The sequence below is a fragment of the Bombus pascuorum genome, chromosome 1 (assembly GCF_905332965.1).
Source record: "Bombus pascuorum chromosome 1, iyBomPasc1.1, whole genome shotgun sequence".
NCBI classification, from domain to species: domain Eukaryota; kingdom Metazoa; phylum Arthropoda; class Insecta; order Hymenoptera; family Apidae; genus Bombus; species Bombus pascuorum.
In genome coordinates, this window is record NC_083488.1 from 1681369 (window position 1) to 1697168 (window position 15800).

At 37.9% G+C, this 15800-nt stretch overlaps 1 protein-coding gene across 1 annotated transcript in view; it reads right to left on the reverse strand.

The window, feature by feature from the left end:
• Positions 1-651: 651 nt before the first annotated feature.
• The window catches only part of LOC132911187 (neural-cadherin-like), a 52735-nt gene continuing 37586 nt past the window's right edge, over positions 652-15800 (reverse strand). Inside the window, exons 2-11 of the mRNA XM_060967612.1 lie at positions 12840-14212; positions 12340-12384; positions 9656-9847; positions 8340-8586; positions 7953-8172; positions 7266-7542; positions 6025-6620; positions 5532-5678; positions 3166-3357; positions 652-1538 (exon numbers count right to left, since the gene is read on the reverse strand). Of these exons, the coding sequence (XP_060823595.1) occupies positions 1458-1538; positions 3166-3357; positions 5532-5678; positions 6025-6620; positions 7266-7542; positions 7953-8172; positions 8340-8586; positions 9656-9847; positions 12340-12384; positions 12840-14142 (3300 nt within the window). The 5' untranslated portion in view covers positions 14143-14212 and the 3' untranslated portion in view covers positions 652-1457. The remainder of the gene's footprint in view (positions 1539-3165; positions 3358-5531; positions 5679-6024; positions 6621-7265; positions 7543-7952; positions 8173-8339; positions 8587-9655; positions 9848-12339; positions 12385-12839; positions 14213-15800) is intronic.

Below are 15800 nucleotides of genomic sequence, written 5' to 3' on the forward strand. Positions count from 1 at the left end.
GAGTGACGTCTCCGAGTGACAATTAATAATCATAGAACAACGATAGAGGTGAACGAAATAATCGAAACAATGGAAATAATCGAAATAATCGAATTAATGGAAAAAATCGAATTAATTGAAATACACATCGAATTAATTAGAACGGAAATGCGCTCTAGTATTATACCGTAACTCAATACTTATATTCTTTGGCTTCTTTGTCATGTTTTCGTATTTCTTTTTATCGTTACTTTTTTTCTGTCTTTTTCTTGCGCCGATATAACAATGATCGTCGTATCATGTTATACCCACTCGTGGTGTTCTCGATGCAAAGTGTGAAACACAAGAATGTAGTTCCTACTTACTGGAAAACAGCCCTTTTTTTTGTCATCATCAAATCCGAAGAAAGTAAATGGTGCAATGAACACAAACATAAACAATAAGAAATTCAAATTAGTTCCTTTACGAAATCAACCAATGCAGGCATTTGCATGCAAGCAAGAATGCGTTTAAAGAGGCATCAGGAGGAACAGGGTAACGTGAGAAAGAAAGATTTTAGATCAAGAACACCGGAGTTACAGAGAGAAGGAAAAAAAATTATGACGACCCCTCGTCTGATTCTTTCGTTTTTTTTAACGACACTCAAAAACCGATGGACGTTTTTACCGTGTATTTTTTTTTTTTTTTTTTTTTTTTTTACTATTTTTTCGTTACGTTGCCTCGTCGAGTGTGTTTATAGATCTGCATTATTCCGTTTTTATATATATATATTTTTGTCTGTTTCGTTACGACAGTGGTATGCCGCCCCAATCACAGAAGAAAAAATGTCACACCACGGACAGATTTCTTACGGTTTTATTCGTTATTGCACTCTCGGCAAAAAATGTCTCTCGTTTCTTTTTTTTTTCCGGTTTTATTTTTTTGGCTCATTGTCAGTCACGTCGTGGTTTGCGGGGAGCACAGAGGACGAAAGTGAGGAAACGTCGGACGGACAAAAGGGAAGAAAACTTCACGAAAAATAGTACAAAATGCAAAAGAACACGCGAAAGGAAAAGCAACAAAGAATTGCTCGGTGTACAGAGAACGCAAAAAATACAAAGATCAAAAGGCATCCTTCAATGTACTTTCTTTTCTTTCTTAACAAAATGCAAACGTTAAAAATTACTTCTTTCGCTGATTTAACTTCATGAATATTCACAAAGAGAATCAGAGAAAAAGAGAAGTTTCACAAATCGTATAGAAAACAAAATGCACGAAACGAGAAGTTCGAGGAACAAAAATAAACGAAAAAGGCAAAAAATTTAGAATGAAACATACTGAAAAAACGTTTAAACGAAAGAATACGAGAAACGGAGTGAAAGAAAGATCTAGAGGGGGAGGAGGGAGGGAGAGAGAGAGAGAGAGAGAGAGATCAGAGTTCCTGTAAAGGAATCAAAAACACATTCATATAAAATATTGCAAGCATTTTCAAAAATTGTTTATGTCTGATGCACCACAAAATGCGTAGAGGTTGAAGTACACCGTACGTGGGGCTCAAAAAATGTCGTTCCCACCTGCTCCTGGAAGTTCAAAAAACATCACTTCCCTTTTGAAAAACATTCACATTAGTATTTTAAGTTAAGGAGAATTAATTAAAAGGTAATTAGTTGGGTCTCGTTCGTTTCCCTTCCTTTTGCTCTGTTATTCGATCGTTTCCTTCCCGGTGTCGTTTCTCCGCGACGCTCTGTGACGCGTATACAAAAAAGAGAGAGAGAACAAAAAAAAGAAAGAGTACCATGATTAAAAAAAAAAAAAGAAGACACGCAGACAGTCTTTCTCCGTGGCTAAGGTTGGATAATGAAAAGTGCACACGCTCGTTTGTCACGAGTCGTTTGGCGCGGGTCGCGTAACTCGAAATCGCGCCGCGATTCACCTTTGCTCTTTTCTTTTTTCTTCTCGTAATTAAAAATATTCCGACGAATCGAAAATAATGGTGAACGGGAAACAAGAATTTAAGTGAAACAAAATCACGGGAAGAAACAACACGAATCATTCTGAACGATCGAAAAATAAAAATGTCGAGAAATGTGTTCTTTCTTCGCCTTTTCTTTTCTTTTCTTCTTTTCTTTTTTTTTTTTTTTTTTATCAAGCGAACGTTGAAGGAACAACAGAAAAAAGAAACAGATCGAACGAAAGTGATCAAGAGGAAATAAAAAATACTTATGTAAAATAAGGAAGAAAGATAGAATGACGTACGTTGACGATCGACACGGCGATGAACAAAACTTGGAGATAAGAGGTGTTCGATAGCTCGATTGGAACTTGTTTAAAAGGTACTCGCGCCGCGAGCATGTTCTCGATAGAAAGAATGAGAGAGACAGAGAGAGAGTGTTCTGTTGCGAAAATAGCCCGAACGGTCGATCGATTCAGGTACATGAAGCGTTTGAAGGAAATCAGGCATAGCTAAGTATTTACCATAGTGAACACATTGTGCATATCAATGGGAATTAAAAAGTTCTATACATGTGCCGTAAAAAGGAAACTCATTTCGTTGCATATTAGTGATAATTAGAGAAATAATTGCCGACCAAAACGTATATTAGTATACAAGTTATCCGATCAGCAACAAAACGGATTCGTGTTAAATAACGTAAGTCAACGTAAACGTACAATATAGAGATATATATCGGCAGAAGGTGTACACTCACAAAAAGTTTGTATTTATATGATATAAATATAAATATAAATATATCTATATATCTATATATATATTTCTTCAATATACACACACACGTATAAGTATCTTTTATGGTACATATACGTGTATGTGTATATCGTAAATTTGGGCATATCTAATAATATTGGAGAACGCCACGTGCATTCTCGGCTTATTAATCAGTTCTTCGTTGACATCATGAATCTTGCGCTTAGTTTTTCTTCCTTGATGTTTTTTTCCTTTTTTTTTTTCTTTCACGATATAATACCATCGTTGTATGAAAGTACGTTATAATGTTCTAATACCGTACATTTATGTCGATAAATAATTGTAAACGCGATCGACGCATAAAAGGTGATCCGTGATAGACGCAGCTCGAAGAACCGGATGTTTCTTGCTCGAGAACACACGGTGGTCCTCCAGAGAACGATTGCTGTTGTTACTGCTAAAGAGAGTCGTATATGTAAATTTTCATTAACGAGAATACTCACGTCTAGGGGCTTCTTTAAGACGATCCAACCAGACTCTGGTTGAATCTCAAAGTACTCCAACCCTTGTTCATTGTTAGGAGAGCTCAACGAATACGTTATGGCACCGTTATTATCGGCATCCTCGTCCGATGCCGATACTCTAAGAATGTTTGTTCCGATACTGGCGTCCTGTTTTACATTCTCTACGTATCGCTGAAAATAGATGAGAATTCATTTGCGAATTTATAAATGAAGAGCTGATTTCTATGAAAGATAGATTCCACGTTTAATCATTAAGAGATCTACACTGGGAAAAATTATTTTTATTTATATTAATTTGTAGCGTTATTTCTTTTATAAACAAAAAGATTTTTCTCTATAAGTAAAAATGAAACATCGTAACTACATTGCCGTTAAAGTAAAATTAAATTTAAATTAAAAGCTTAATAGAAATTTTGTCTTTAGATAAAAACATGTAACGCCTCCTTTTTTACGAATATTCGTTTGGATGAAATAAAATTAAGAACTAGATACGTATGCAAAGAGAGAACAAAAGGAAAATAGAAATAGACTACTTTATAGAGGGAAAACAATACAGTTCACGATCTCCACGAAATTTCTCTGTGATAATTTCCAGATTGAATGGCATACACTTGCACAACAAAGCATCGGATGTTAATTTCATAAACGAGAGAGGAAAGAGAAAAGACTGACATATGGCGAACGAATAATATGCAAACCACGAAGAGATCCTCTTTCATTTGTTTCCAGCAAGAGTTTGTTAATTTATTCCGAACAGCTATTCCGGCGCACAAAGTGCAAAATGGCTCGGTCAAGCATCTTTTGCATTTCCTTCGAACGTGTCCCTTTGTGTACCGCCATAGTCAACGCTTGAATTTCAAAGGGCATCAAGTGCCGCAATACCACTACGCGAAAGGCAATTTTCTCTTCTTTAGTTTTTAGCCCGCCCACCCTCGCCCACCTCTCGTTTCGCAATGAATGTCCGTTGATATTTTGCTCCGACGATGAATATCAGGAAATTGTCCAAATGAGACACGCCAGAAATACAAATGAAACGAAACGTCAAACATGCACTTGCTACTGAAACATTCGCATATGTTGAAAGGAGTGTATATTTATTCGCTTCTAAGCTGGTGCTTCTCTCACATTTTGATAATATTCTGATAATACAATTAATCTATAGCTTAATTAAGATTGAGACTAATTACTTTTATCGAAATCTACAAAGAAGATATTTTGGAACTACCTTTTAGAATCTAGCAACGTTTAACTTTTGACTTTTTAAATTTACTACTTACAAAGCGTATGTTGCTATAAAGAAATGCGAATTACGTTCTCTATTTGTGGCCGTTAATTAGTCTTATTAATATTTAAGAAAAAGTTATTTTCGAAATATCTTTTACAGCCTAACAACATTAATCCTTTAATTCTTCGATTTTAAATACATCCTAACGTAAATTTATTACTCACGATTAAAACATAAATATAAATTGAAAGTATAGAAGTATTTTTAACGATCAAGTTTATCAGTCTTCCATTTGAAGACATTTGGTTCAAAGAATTGTCTATTAAATTAAGACTTTATGTTTGAAGATTCAATCATTAAATGTTACTACGTTTTCCTTTCTTCAAAAATTGGAATTAATAATATTACATTTTCTAATAAACCCTTATTTATAATAATATTAATAACTGCTTGACAGTCTCGCCTTTAAAATGCATTCCGTTCCAAGTTGATATGAAATTTAATTTTCTAGATATCGGGATTTTAACTGTCCAATTTTTCGCTCGCACGTTGCGACTGACCTCCCCCAAGCACCTGCATCGCACTGTGATCAGTGACGCGAGTCAGCAATTTTTTTGCTATCACATACTACTCGCAACGTACACATTTCCAAAGAATAAAGTAGGTCATGCCTGAATGAACGATACGACAATATGAACGTTATAAACGTAGTTTTTAAAACGTAATATCTGGAAAACTAATTGAAATATCGGAACGAAACAAAACGCAAAGCAAGAGCTCACCTTCGGCTATCTTTCGAAATGCTTTACGTGAAAATTTTCGTTGTTCTTCTGGCTGTTTTCTGTATTTACTGTTAATTTAATAGTTTATCGATGGACGAAATTTAATAATTTTGATTTATTACGCGAGCTTGGGGTATTTTGTTAAGGAACCTTCTGCGAATGTAATTAGAGTTGCTTTATAAAGATCGAAAAGTAAATCAACAATTTAAATTTTTACAGAGATTTTGGAATATGATGAAAAAATTCGTTTGGTTTCTTAAATTCTGTTAATGGTGTTAATTTTGTAAATTACGTACATTATGCAAGTAATACTTTTAGTTTTTTATAGTTTTACTCACCTGACGATCGAACAATGGTGGGTTATCATTAACATCGGTGATTTCAACAGTGAAGGAGCAAACACCTTCCAAGGAAGGTTCACCTTGATCCGTTGCTTTAACGGTAACTGATACAAATTTACCATCATCGCCTTCACGATCAAATACCTGAAAATATCAAAGTAGTTTTAATAAGCTCCGATAACCTTAGTTCCTTAATTCTCCAATTCATTAATTTACTAAAATATTACTCTTCGTAGAAGTTTGCAAGCCGTTCTACACTCGCATTACTCTCAAACATAAAAAATGTATTTTAAAATTTTATATCACAGAAAAAAGAAAAAATATAAAACATTTCACAACGCTATTAATTGACTTTAGAAGTAAAGCATTTTCCTATTTATAAGCTTGTCACTGTACGTATAATAACTGCACAAACATTCTCAATACTCGTCGATATTTACATCCATTCGCAATAAATTCTCCAATCGACTAACTCAATAGCAAAATATACCTTATTCGTCAAAACTTGTCCAGTCTCTTCGTCGACGGTGAACTTGGTTCCCTTTTGATTCGGTTGTTGTACGATCGAGTATTTCACTTGTCCATTCACTCCCTTATCTTCGTCAGTAGCTTGAACCTTGATTACGGTGCTACCATTTGGCGCACCTTCTTCGACTTTCGGATTGTACATGCTGCATTCCTTGAAAACTGGTTTGTTATCGTTCACGTCAGTAATGAAGACCACGACAACAGCTGTGCTGGTGTGCGTAGTGGTTTCTCCATTGGGGCAACAAGCACCGTCGTCGAGGGCAGTCACGTTCAGCTCGTATTTATCTCTATCCAAAGAGATCGCTTTTCCATGGAGACGAATCACACCGGTGATCTCCTCGATTACGAACTGACCGGATGTGGTATTACCACCGACGAATCGGAACCGAACATTGTCGCCGTCCTTGTCGGAAGCGACGACAGTTGTGACCAGCGTGTTAGGTCCGGCGTTCTCGTCCACGTTTGGCGTGTACACCTGCTGCGAAAACTTTGGCTCCTCGTCGTTCTTGTTCTTCGTATATATGCGCACTGTCGCCGTGCCAGTTTTCGGCGGTTCACCTGAAAACGTAATCAAATGTCAGAGGGAATAATACGAGAATGAATAATTAAAAAAAAAATATGAAAGGAATAGGTACATAAATTGGGCCGAGAATGATATGAAAAAATGATATGCTTGCAAACGAGGTATCAAGCTCTACGCTCTACGAAGAGCAAAGAAAACACTCTGTACAAAAATTGCCTTGAAAATTTAGCGCGTTATGCTTTTAGCGTGTTCCTTGCAAAAACACCAGAAAAGGTAATACGTATTTCTAGTATCGATAACTGCTAAACAAAACGTGGCTGAAAATGTAAAAAGAAAAGAAACATTCTGTCCTGAAAGGGTTGAAAAATGGATGATTATGCTATTTATAATACATTTTTATTCTTTTCTTCGTTTCAAACTGAAATAACGAGAACATAAAAGATAGAAATTTTATTGAATTTCTGAAAGATGAATCCACGCATTAAAGTGTCATCAATCTCTTTACTTACTAAATCTACTTTACGTACTATAACTGCGGAATATAAATAGAAAATTCAATCTTACTTTTTCAAGTTTCATCCCGTAACATTTATAAAAGACAAATAAATACAACCGCAATATTTTAGTAAAAGATTAAGAAAATCTAGAAAAGTACATAGCGAACTGAAGGGAACATATACCTTTGTCTTTGGCGGTAACTACGAATTCGTAGTAAGCATTGTTGTTATCAGCGTCCAGCTGTTTATTGTTAACGATGATCCCACTCGAGTCCACGCTGAAGTGGTCGTCCGACACCAGATACTCTATTTCCGCGTTTGCACCAGAATCCGCGTCGGTTGCTTTCACTTTCAGTATACTTGTGCCTAACGATATGTCCTCGTCCACGTTGTGTGCTTGATAATCAGGCAATTCGAATTTCGGTGCGTTATCATTTACATCCGAAACCCGTATGGTTAACTGGAAAATTATGCGACAATTTGAACAACGACCATTCGATCAAGTCGACGATTTGACAACAATCTCTCGCTGTCCTAGTTTTCTTTACATCGCCGGTTTACTATATAAGAGAGTTGTGATTAAAAAATGCTCAAAATACCGGTTTATTTTAATAGGAAATTCAAAGTAGAAAACTGATAATACGTAATTTGATTATTTAACGAAAAAATATTTCTTTTCTTTTCTCGGTTCTCTATTGAAATATCTTTTATTTACGTATCGTTTGTTTCCTTAAGTAGCGTAATATTTTATCAAGTAAAATAACGACACTATCATCCTGAAAAATAGTCCACATCTCGAGTACAATTTTACAGATATCCCAGATTGTAAATAACGTTTATTCGAATGCAAAGAGACGCAGATATATTTACCTCGACTGACGTGGAGAAACCACCTGAATCCTCGGTAGCTGTGACACTAAGAGAATAAATGTGCGGTTGACGTAGATCTTCGAAGTCTAATTCTTTCGCCAGTTTCACAATGCCAGTGGTTGGCCCGATATTGAATGTTCCCGCTGCACCTTGTCCTTGTGCCTTCAGCGTGTACCGAATTTCACGATCGGCGAACGATTTTGCTTTCACCGATATGATGCTGAAATAGAAAAATTCCTCGTGACCTTGAAAGCGTCGAGTAGAACAACTACAGTATCGAATCAAGTTGCAGGATAGGTATTATCTATTTGCTCTCGTAAGTCCATACGTGAAACGAGTTAAGCGAAAGCATCGACTGCGGCAAAATTTGAAAAGCGTTCAACTTACTCGGAATCCTTTTTCTGGTTTTCCGGTATTTCAGCTTCATACGCCGTCATATAGAACTGCGGCGCGCGTTTTCCACCTACGATCGATAAACGCTCCTCAGGAGTCGACTGAAAACGCCTCTCATCTATACGGCCGTTCTGATCCTCCGCTTTCACGTACAGAACGTATTCCATGTCCAGCTGAAAAAGATCGGTCCCTCGGGTGCGTACAACGCCGGATCGCTCATCTACCTCGAAACGGCCTCCAGCTGCAAAGTAAAACGCGCACCATTTGTTTTTCAACTGGATAATTTTATGGCGACCGACATTGAATGGGAGGGATTTTCGTGGACATTTCATGGAAAACGGTCCCCGTGGTAACTAGGCACCTTTGTCACAAATCATCGTCAATTTTCTACTTATTATATACCTTTGTCAGTCTTTTCAACTATTTTCCTATTATTTTTCTCTTTTATTTTTCTTTTCCCCGAGAGTTGAAATCGTAACGGTCGAATCTTTTATTTCCTTCCCCTAATGGATCTGTAGATTTTATAGAACTTTTTATCGCGTTATTTCTATCATCGGCGTATGGCGAAACTCTCCATTGTTTTCTTCTCCAACTCTTATCAACGAGGTAAAATTTTAGTATTCAACGTTACAGAATTTTACATTTCCTGGTTTCATGGAATTTTTCGCCATTACTTGTTTTACAAAGATAACGTTGTCTGCTATCAACCCTTAATTAAAAATTGTTTCATTCCATAGAAAACTCATTGTACTACTTTATCTCACGATACAGCGTACGTAATTACCACATCGTTACAAAACCAAACAGAAAATACTTGTTAACGTCTCGTTGTAAATCTATTTTGTAAATTCGTCGGTATCATAGATAAGTCGGAAGATACAGTGTGCAGTAAATACGTACGTAATCTTCGATAGATACTATTCGCTGTTTCGAGTATCCTTAGGAAGATCTGTACCTACATCGCATGCACGGCTACATATTTCTCTCTATACTTTTACGAACACGACAGTCGTGATAAATTATCTTCCATATATTTTCCCACGATCCACGGAATCCTCCGATGAACCACTCGAAGCATCGAACGATTAAGAAACTTCGCTTGCAATATCGATTACCCGTCATAATTTCCCTTCGCAATTATGGTATTACACCATATACGGTGGAGTAATTCCCAGTTATACAAGCGTTACAGGCTAGATAATTGCATTCAATCGAAATGCAGGTAACGTTCGAGCATTTCTACGCTGCGTTTTCACGCCTCGATTGGCAACGTTATGGGTTATACACGTTAATATCCAATTCATACGTACTTCGATCTCGTACGATGAAATAATGAATATTGCTGTCGGTGTCAGGATCCCTGGCTTGAAGGGTAAACACGTGAGTATTCGGCGGTGCGTTCAACTGTACGACCGTTTGCATTGGTAGAGGCCGATTTATGAAGTACGGTGGCTCGTCGTTAACGTCCTTCACGTTGATAATGACACGCTGATTGTCCGTGTCTGTAATCATCGATCGGTTATTGATATCGCTTGGCAATGGTGACCTCCCACTGACAGAAAACGGTGGACAGTGTTCAAAGGCGATGACCGAATACCATTTGACGTTATCTTGTCCGACGCTTTGACCTTTGGCCTGTTAAATCTAACGCGAGCCTTCAAATGAAATTCCTCTGTATATAGGCGGTATATTCGATTCTAGTACGATATTCTATTTCAGGTGTACGATAAAACAAGCTTGGCCCTACGTTTTCCAAACATTTCAGTCCTTTCCAATTGCTTTATATTGGTATTAGGAAAACGGTGTTCCATACATTGGATCGATGGAAATGTTTGTGAATGGATTTAGCGTGATAGTGATATAAATTTGCAAGTGCAATTATGTGTATGATACACTTAATATGCAAAGATATATGAAATATTTAAAGCAGCGAGTTGGAACGTGTATTGGTTAAAATAAATCTGTTCAGATTTAATTGAACGTAGAAAAATATGAATTTGCATAAACGTCCGTAATCTAATTGCGACTGATATGAAAAGATTAAAATAGGAAATTTGTTCTTCTTTTGCGACGATACTGTGTAAATATTGCGGATACTGTATTGTGGAGTTTAAAAGATATTACGCTTACATTGTGGAGAAGTTAACGAATTTTGACGACGCGATACGACGAACAGATTTTTAGAAAATTGGTCCAGAACGGCGTTAAAATCTTATCTATAGGCGGAATTGCTGTAGCGTCAAACATTCTGTCACTAAAGCTTCCATCAGGAAAGGAACTCAGTTTATTAAATTACATTTTCCTCCGTCATCGCTTATAAACACTGTCGACCCAACGAAACAGCGCCCTACGTAGCAAGCTCTATAATTTGAATAAGCGTCTAATGCAAGAAAATATAAGATCGTTCGTTCTACGCAAACTACTAAGCTACCAAAGCTGTTTCGATTCAAGGTATAGATAAAAATTGTCTGATTCTAGTTTCATACCCTTATTTTGCCAATTCAAATGAAAATACTTTACCACCTCAATTTTGAAATATTTCAAAATATTTCAATTTAAAGATACATTTTCTTCCGGCATAGTATAAAACTAAGAGCATAGAATTTTTATCGACTTCTAGTACGTCTGTCTTTACATCAAGTATAAGCAAACGTATGATGTAAGAAAAATATAAAAATAAGCATGACACGTGTGCCTACTTACATTGAAATCCTGTGGAAGCCGAGAATGCGGGAAAGAAAACATTCGTTATTAGTAAGAGTGACACAAAAGCACAGATAACTAAAGTGCGGATGCACGGCAAGAAATACCTTTGAGCTTCCTGCTAGATGTCATAATTAATATATCGTGGTCTATTCAAACAGACGGGGTTAAAACAAAAGAAAAAGGAAGAGCAAGTAGAACAAAATTAAAATGTGAGAACGATGTCTGTATTATACTGGAAACTGTGACAACGTAATAATTTCGCGAGCAAGCCGCGTTACTAAATAACGTTAACGTACCGGAATACGACGTAATTTAATTCCTTCCGGCCCCTTCATGCGTAACATGCGCCCCGCACATTTTTCCCGGTGAAACTGTAATTATCGCTCGACCCCAGTGTACGAACCGCACGTTCGAACAATTACCCGTTGCGAAAGGAAATTGTATCCACGTGCGAGCAAAGAGCAAAGAGCAGAGAGCTTCACGCCGGATGTAAACTTTCGATATTTCTTGCCGTGCCTCGTATTGTACAGCTTCTGACCATCGAATCGGATCCATGCGCAAAAATTCTACTTTCGCAATTACGATACTATGTCGAAAATGAGAAATTGTCTTGCCTTTACTGACTCAATTATTATTGATCGCGTGGTCAATCGTAATTAATTTAACATTAGGATTATCAAATGGTTTTTTACGATTACCAAAATGATACAGGTGCTTTTGGTAAAATTAATATTCGCCTTTGTTCAGATAGAAACATCGTTATACACGTATATCCAGTAATTTATCATTATACCACTTTAATTACAATTACGTATAATGTATTTAGATACGTATTAATCAAACGTTGTTTCTAATCTCACCAAACCTGTCAAAAAATTCCCTTCGTTTTTTAAAGATGTAACTTAAATAAACTTTTACACGTAGAATCTTACCGGTCTTACACCACGTATATATATAACACTTAGGTAATTAACAAACTTTCCTATTAAAGTTTCCACGCGTATCGCAATTTTATTAGAAGAATGAAAAATGTTAGAAGTTTTAAGCGGTGCTAATTCGACGGCCAGATGTTGCATCGTATTATTACTTTCGCGAGATCGATCGATTAAGTGTATGATCGTTTGGCGTGCACTATTTCTAAGAAGCGAGGGACACCTTTATCCGCTTTGAGAGAAAATTCGCAGAAGGAACGAGAATAACCGAGGCAACAGTATAGACGATGCGAAGGCGAATGCTCCATGTACGGTGTGTTTGAAGGAAGAATGTCGAGTAAAAATTAAAATTGTACCGTGGAATGGACACCGCATGTACGATGGATACCGCGAACACCGTTCTTCGGCCACGGGGCGAATAACAAAATAAAGATTAATTAAGAGAAACAATATGATATTTATAAAAGATTGAGAAAAATTCAACCGGAGAAATTAAATTTCGTAGAGAGTGATTCTGAAACGTGGGACGAAGTCTAGATTCTTTTTTTACTATCATCTCTTTTCGGTTCTTTATTCTTTAAAGTGATTCGTAACTAACAATAATTGGTATTATATGTATATCTTGATCTTTTATTATACCGTTTAATTCTCCTAAACAATAATCTTATAACATTTGTAATATAATTTTACGTACTGTTATTTCTTTCGTCACTCTCTACCTTTAAAAGCTTCGTTTTGCCAGAAATTAAAAACAAACGAATAAATCATCGAAACGATATACGATTATCTAGACAAATTCGCGAAGAAATATCTCAAAATATCGTTAAAAGTACCTTACGCGTCTTAAATAATTTACCTGTGTTCGTAATAGTCACCCAAAAATCAATGGTCTTTTCCGACCCCAGCTCCTCGTAATCCCATTTTTGTTTGACTATAACCGAACCATTCGAGTCTACCGTGACCCACTTATTCTCATCCCTGATCTTGTACGTCTCTTTCTCATTCTCCTTTTCCAAATAGAACGCGATTTTTCCCTCGACGTCGCCGTCCGCTTCCGTAAAGTCCACCTTCTTCGTAGGCCTAACGGCTCTCGTTACCCTTCTCTTCTGTATTCTATGTACCTCCACCTCCGTCGGATCGGACGTTAAAAATCTTACGACGACCTTGGACGGTTTCTCTGTCGATCGACTCGGACTGCGCACATCGTGGGCCTCCACGATCACCACGCATTCGCTGTCCTCCTCCATGGTAATTTCCGGTTCGCCAACGAGCATCAGTTCTCCGGTCTGTGGCACGACCACCAGTAGGCTGCTCGGTGTAAGCAATTTGTACGCGACTTTGTCACCGTCGGCGTCCTTCGCCACCACCTTGCCCACGGTAGAGAACCGTTTCCAGCCAGGAAGAGCGACAGAGTTCTTGTTAATACCGTCCGAGCTGGTTGGTCTGATCTCGAACGTGTACTGCTCCTTTTCGAACACGGGACTATTGTCATTCTCGTCCAGCACGTGCACCAGGCCGTTGATTTGCGAACTGCTGAGCAGATAGCCGTCAGAAGCGTGGATCACGACCGTGTAAAGCTTCTTAGTCTCTCGATCCAGAGGTTTTGCGGTCACCACTCTGACGCCCTCCTTTTGGCTGTTCAACGTCAAGTTGAATCCCGTTTGATTCGAATCCTCCTCTTTCAATGCGAACGGTCTGTCGCCTGTCTCGTCCGGCAGAATGGTATAATGAACCGGAAAGCTCCCTCGAGCCCTTAGAACAGGGAAACCGTCGATCAAGGTGCCCGCAGCAGAATTCTCTGCAACCTCTCCCTCGCCCAAGTGATCGTGCGAGAAGGTGATCATATTTCTGCGATTAATTACGTAGAGATGAAGAAAATGCGTTTCGGTGCTGTTGGCCAATTCCTCCAGTACGATAAGGTTGACCGGTCGATCGACCAACGGCGATAAATCGGACGTGGTCATCACCAGACCGTTCCCGAGCACGGTGAAGAACTTGGAAAAATTGTTCTCCATTAGATGAAAGTTCGATGGCCGTTTTGTGTTGAATAGCGTCACTTCGTAGCCCGGGTAGACGTCATGAGGCAGAACCACCACTTTATCGCCGTCCACCGACACCGTGGTCACCAGCAGGACCGCGACCACGAGTATACGCCACATCGTGCTGCCTCTTGTCCGCTCCTCTCTCAGTTTCTTCGCTGTTTTACTAAAGCATGAGTGCCGACACCACCTGAAATTTTACGAGATACGCTGGAATTAGTTGAAGTGTTCCGGACAGAGTTTTAAATGGTCTCCACGTTACGACTCGGAGATACCTTTCCTTTCGTTTATCGACGATAGAACGTATGTTAAATATAATAAATGATACAGCATAATTCCGTTCGTGTTGAAATGTCGTCCTGAAGCTAAGAATCTGCTTTAGAATCTAATTTTGTTGGAAATATGATTTCGATTGAATCGGCAATAACTTATTATGGCGATTGATACGATTGTAAATAATCGAAGAGAAGGATCGAATCATCGAACAAACGTTTTCTCTGCGATCGAAATATTTGATTTGTCAGCAGCTTTCGAAATTTGTTGGGGTTGAGAAAGATCGATTGTCGTTTATCTTGCGAAAATTGCGCGAGAAACGAAGCTCGGCAATCCCGAAACGACGATAAATTATTTCGTCGACCATAATCCACTGGCTGATTTAGATTTATGCCTCCCTTTAAACAGTTCGCGCGTGTACGTCTACACGACCGCATCGTCATCCATGTGACGATGACAACACGAGTATCGTCATAAGTAAAACGTAAATGATTTATTCGTGTGATTGTATAATATTTGTTTGCTTTGTTATAAGTCAAGGATTTATCGAATATTTTTATTTTAATTGCGTCGGCGTACAATTACTGGTACTATCGGCATAGCACGAATTGTTGTATCGATTTCTGAAAGCTGTTGAAATTGGAAGGTGAATCGAACTGAATGAAGCCACGATGAGGCACGATTAGCAGAATTCGTGCTATTCTCATCATGAAGGGTCGGCTTTAAATTGCGTTTCAACACTTAGCTGCTTATCGCGCTGCTGATACGGTATGGAACACCATGTTGTGGACATATCGAGTGGTTAATTTTCGGACTATTCACGAAACGGGTATGTTCATGGTTGATTTGTGTTTACCGTTTAAGCGATGGATACGAGACTTTGCCTATATCTACGTCACGTATTTCAACTTTTCACATTTCGTTTAAATAATTGAAAATAAAAATTCATTTATTTAAAAATCCAATCACTTTGTCTATATTTTATAAATGATAATATACACATATATGTATCTTATTAACCATCACATTTAAGACCAAAAAGGTTCTTTGATTTCCGTTTCGTTTATTCGTAGATTTTGTTATTCCTTGCGATATCAATACAATTTGTATAAACAATACCCGCGTTTCAATAAAAAGATACGTTTACTTCGATTGGAAATGTTCGCTTTTGGTAATTCGCTTCTTTACCGTTTCAACTGATCAATTATTCAACGTAAAAAGAAGGAATTCCTTCGCGTGGAGAAATTGAAAAGCGTTGAGAAATTGAAAAGGTAACAATGAACCGAGGCTAAACGCAGGAGACGTTGTCACGCGTTGTCACGCGAAAATGTCTCGTCCTTTGTGGGCCTTTTTTCACCGGAGTAGTTTCGAACTTAAACGAGCCGCGGCTGACCTCACATCCGGTCCTCTCCGGGGCGTGAATAGAATCAAATGGAACAGGGGGCTTACTAAATGACAATGGTCAACTCGTACGCGCCGGTTCTTATTTCCGGTGCAACGTTGCG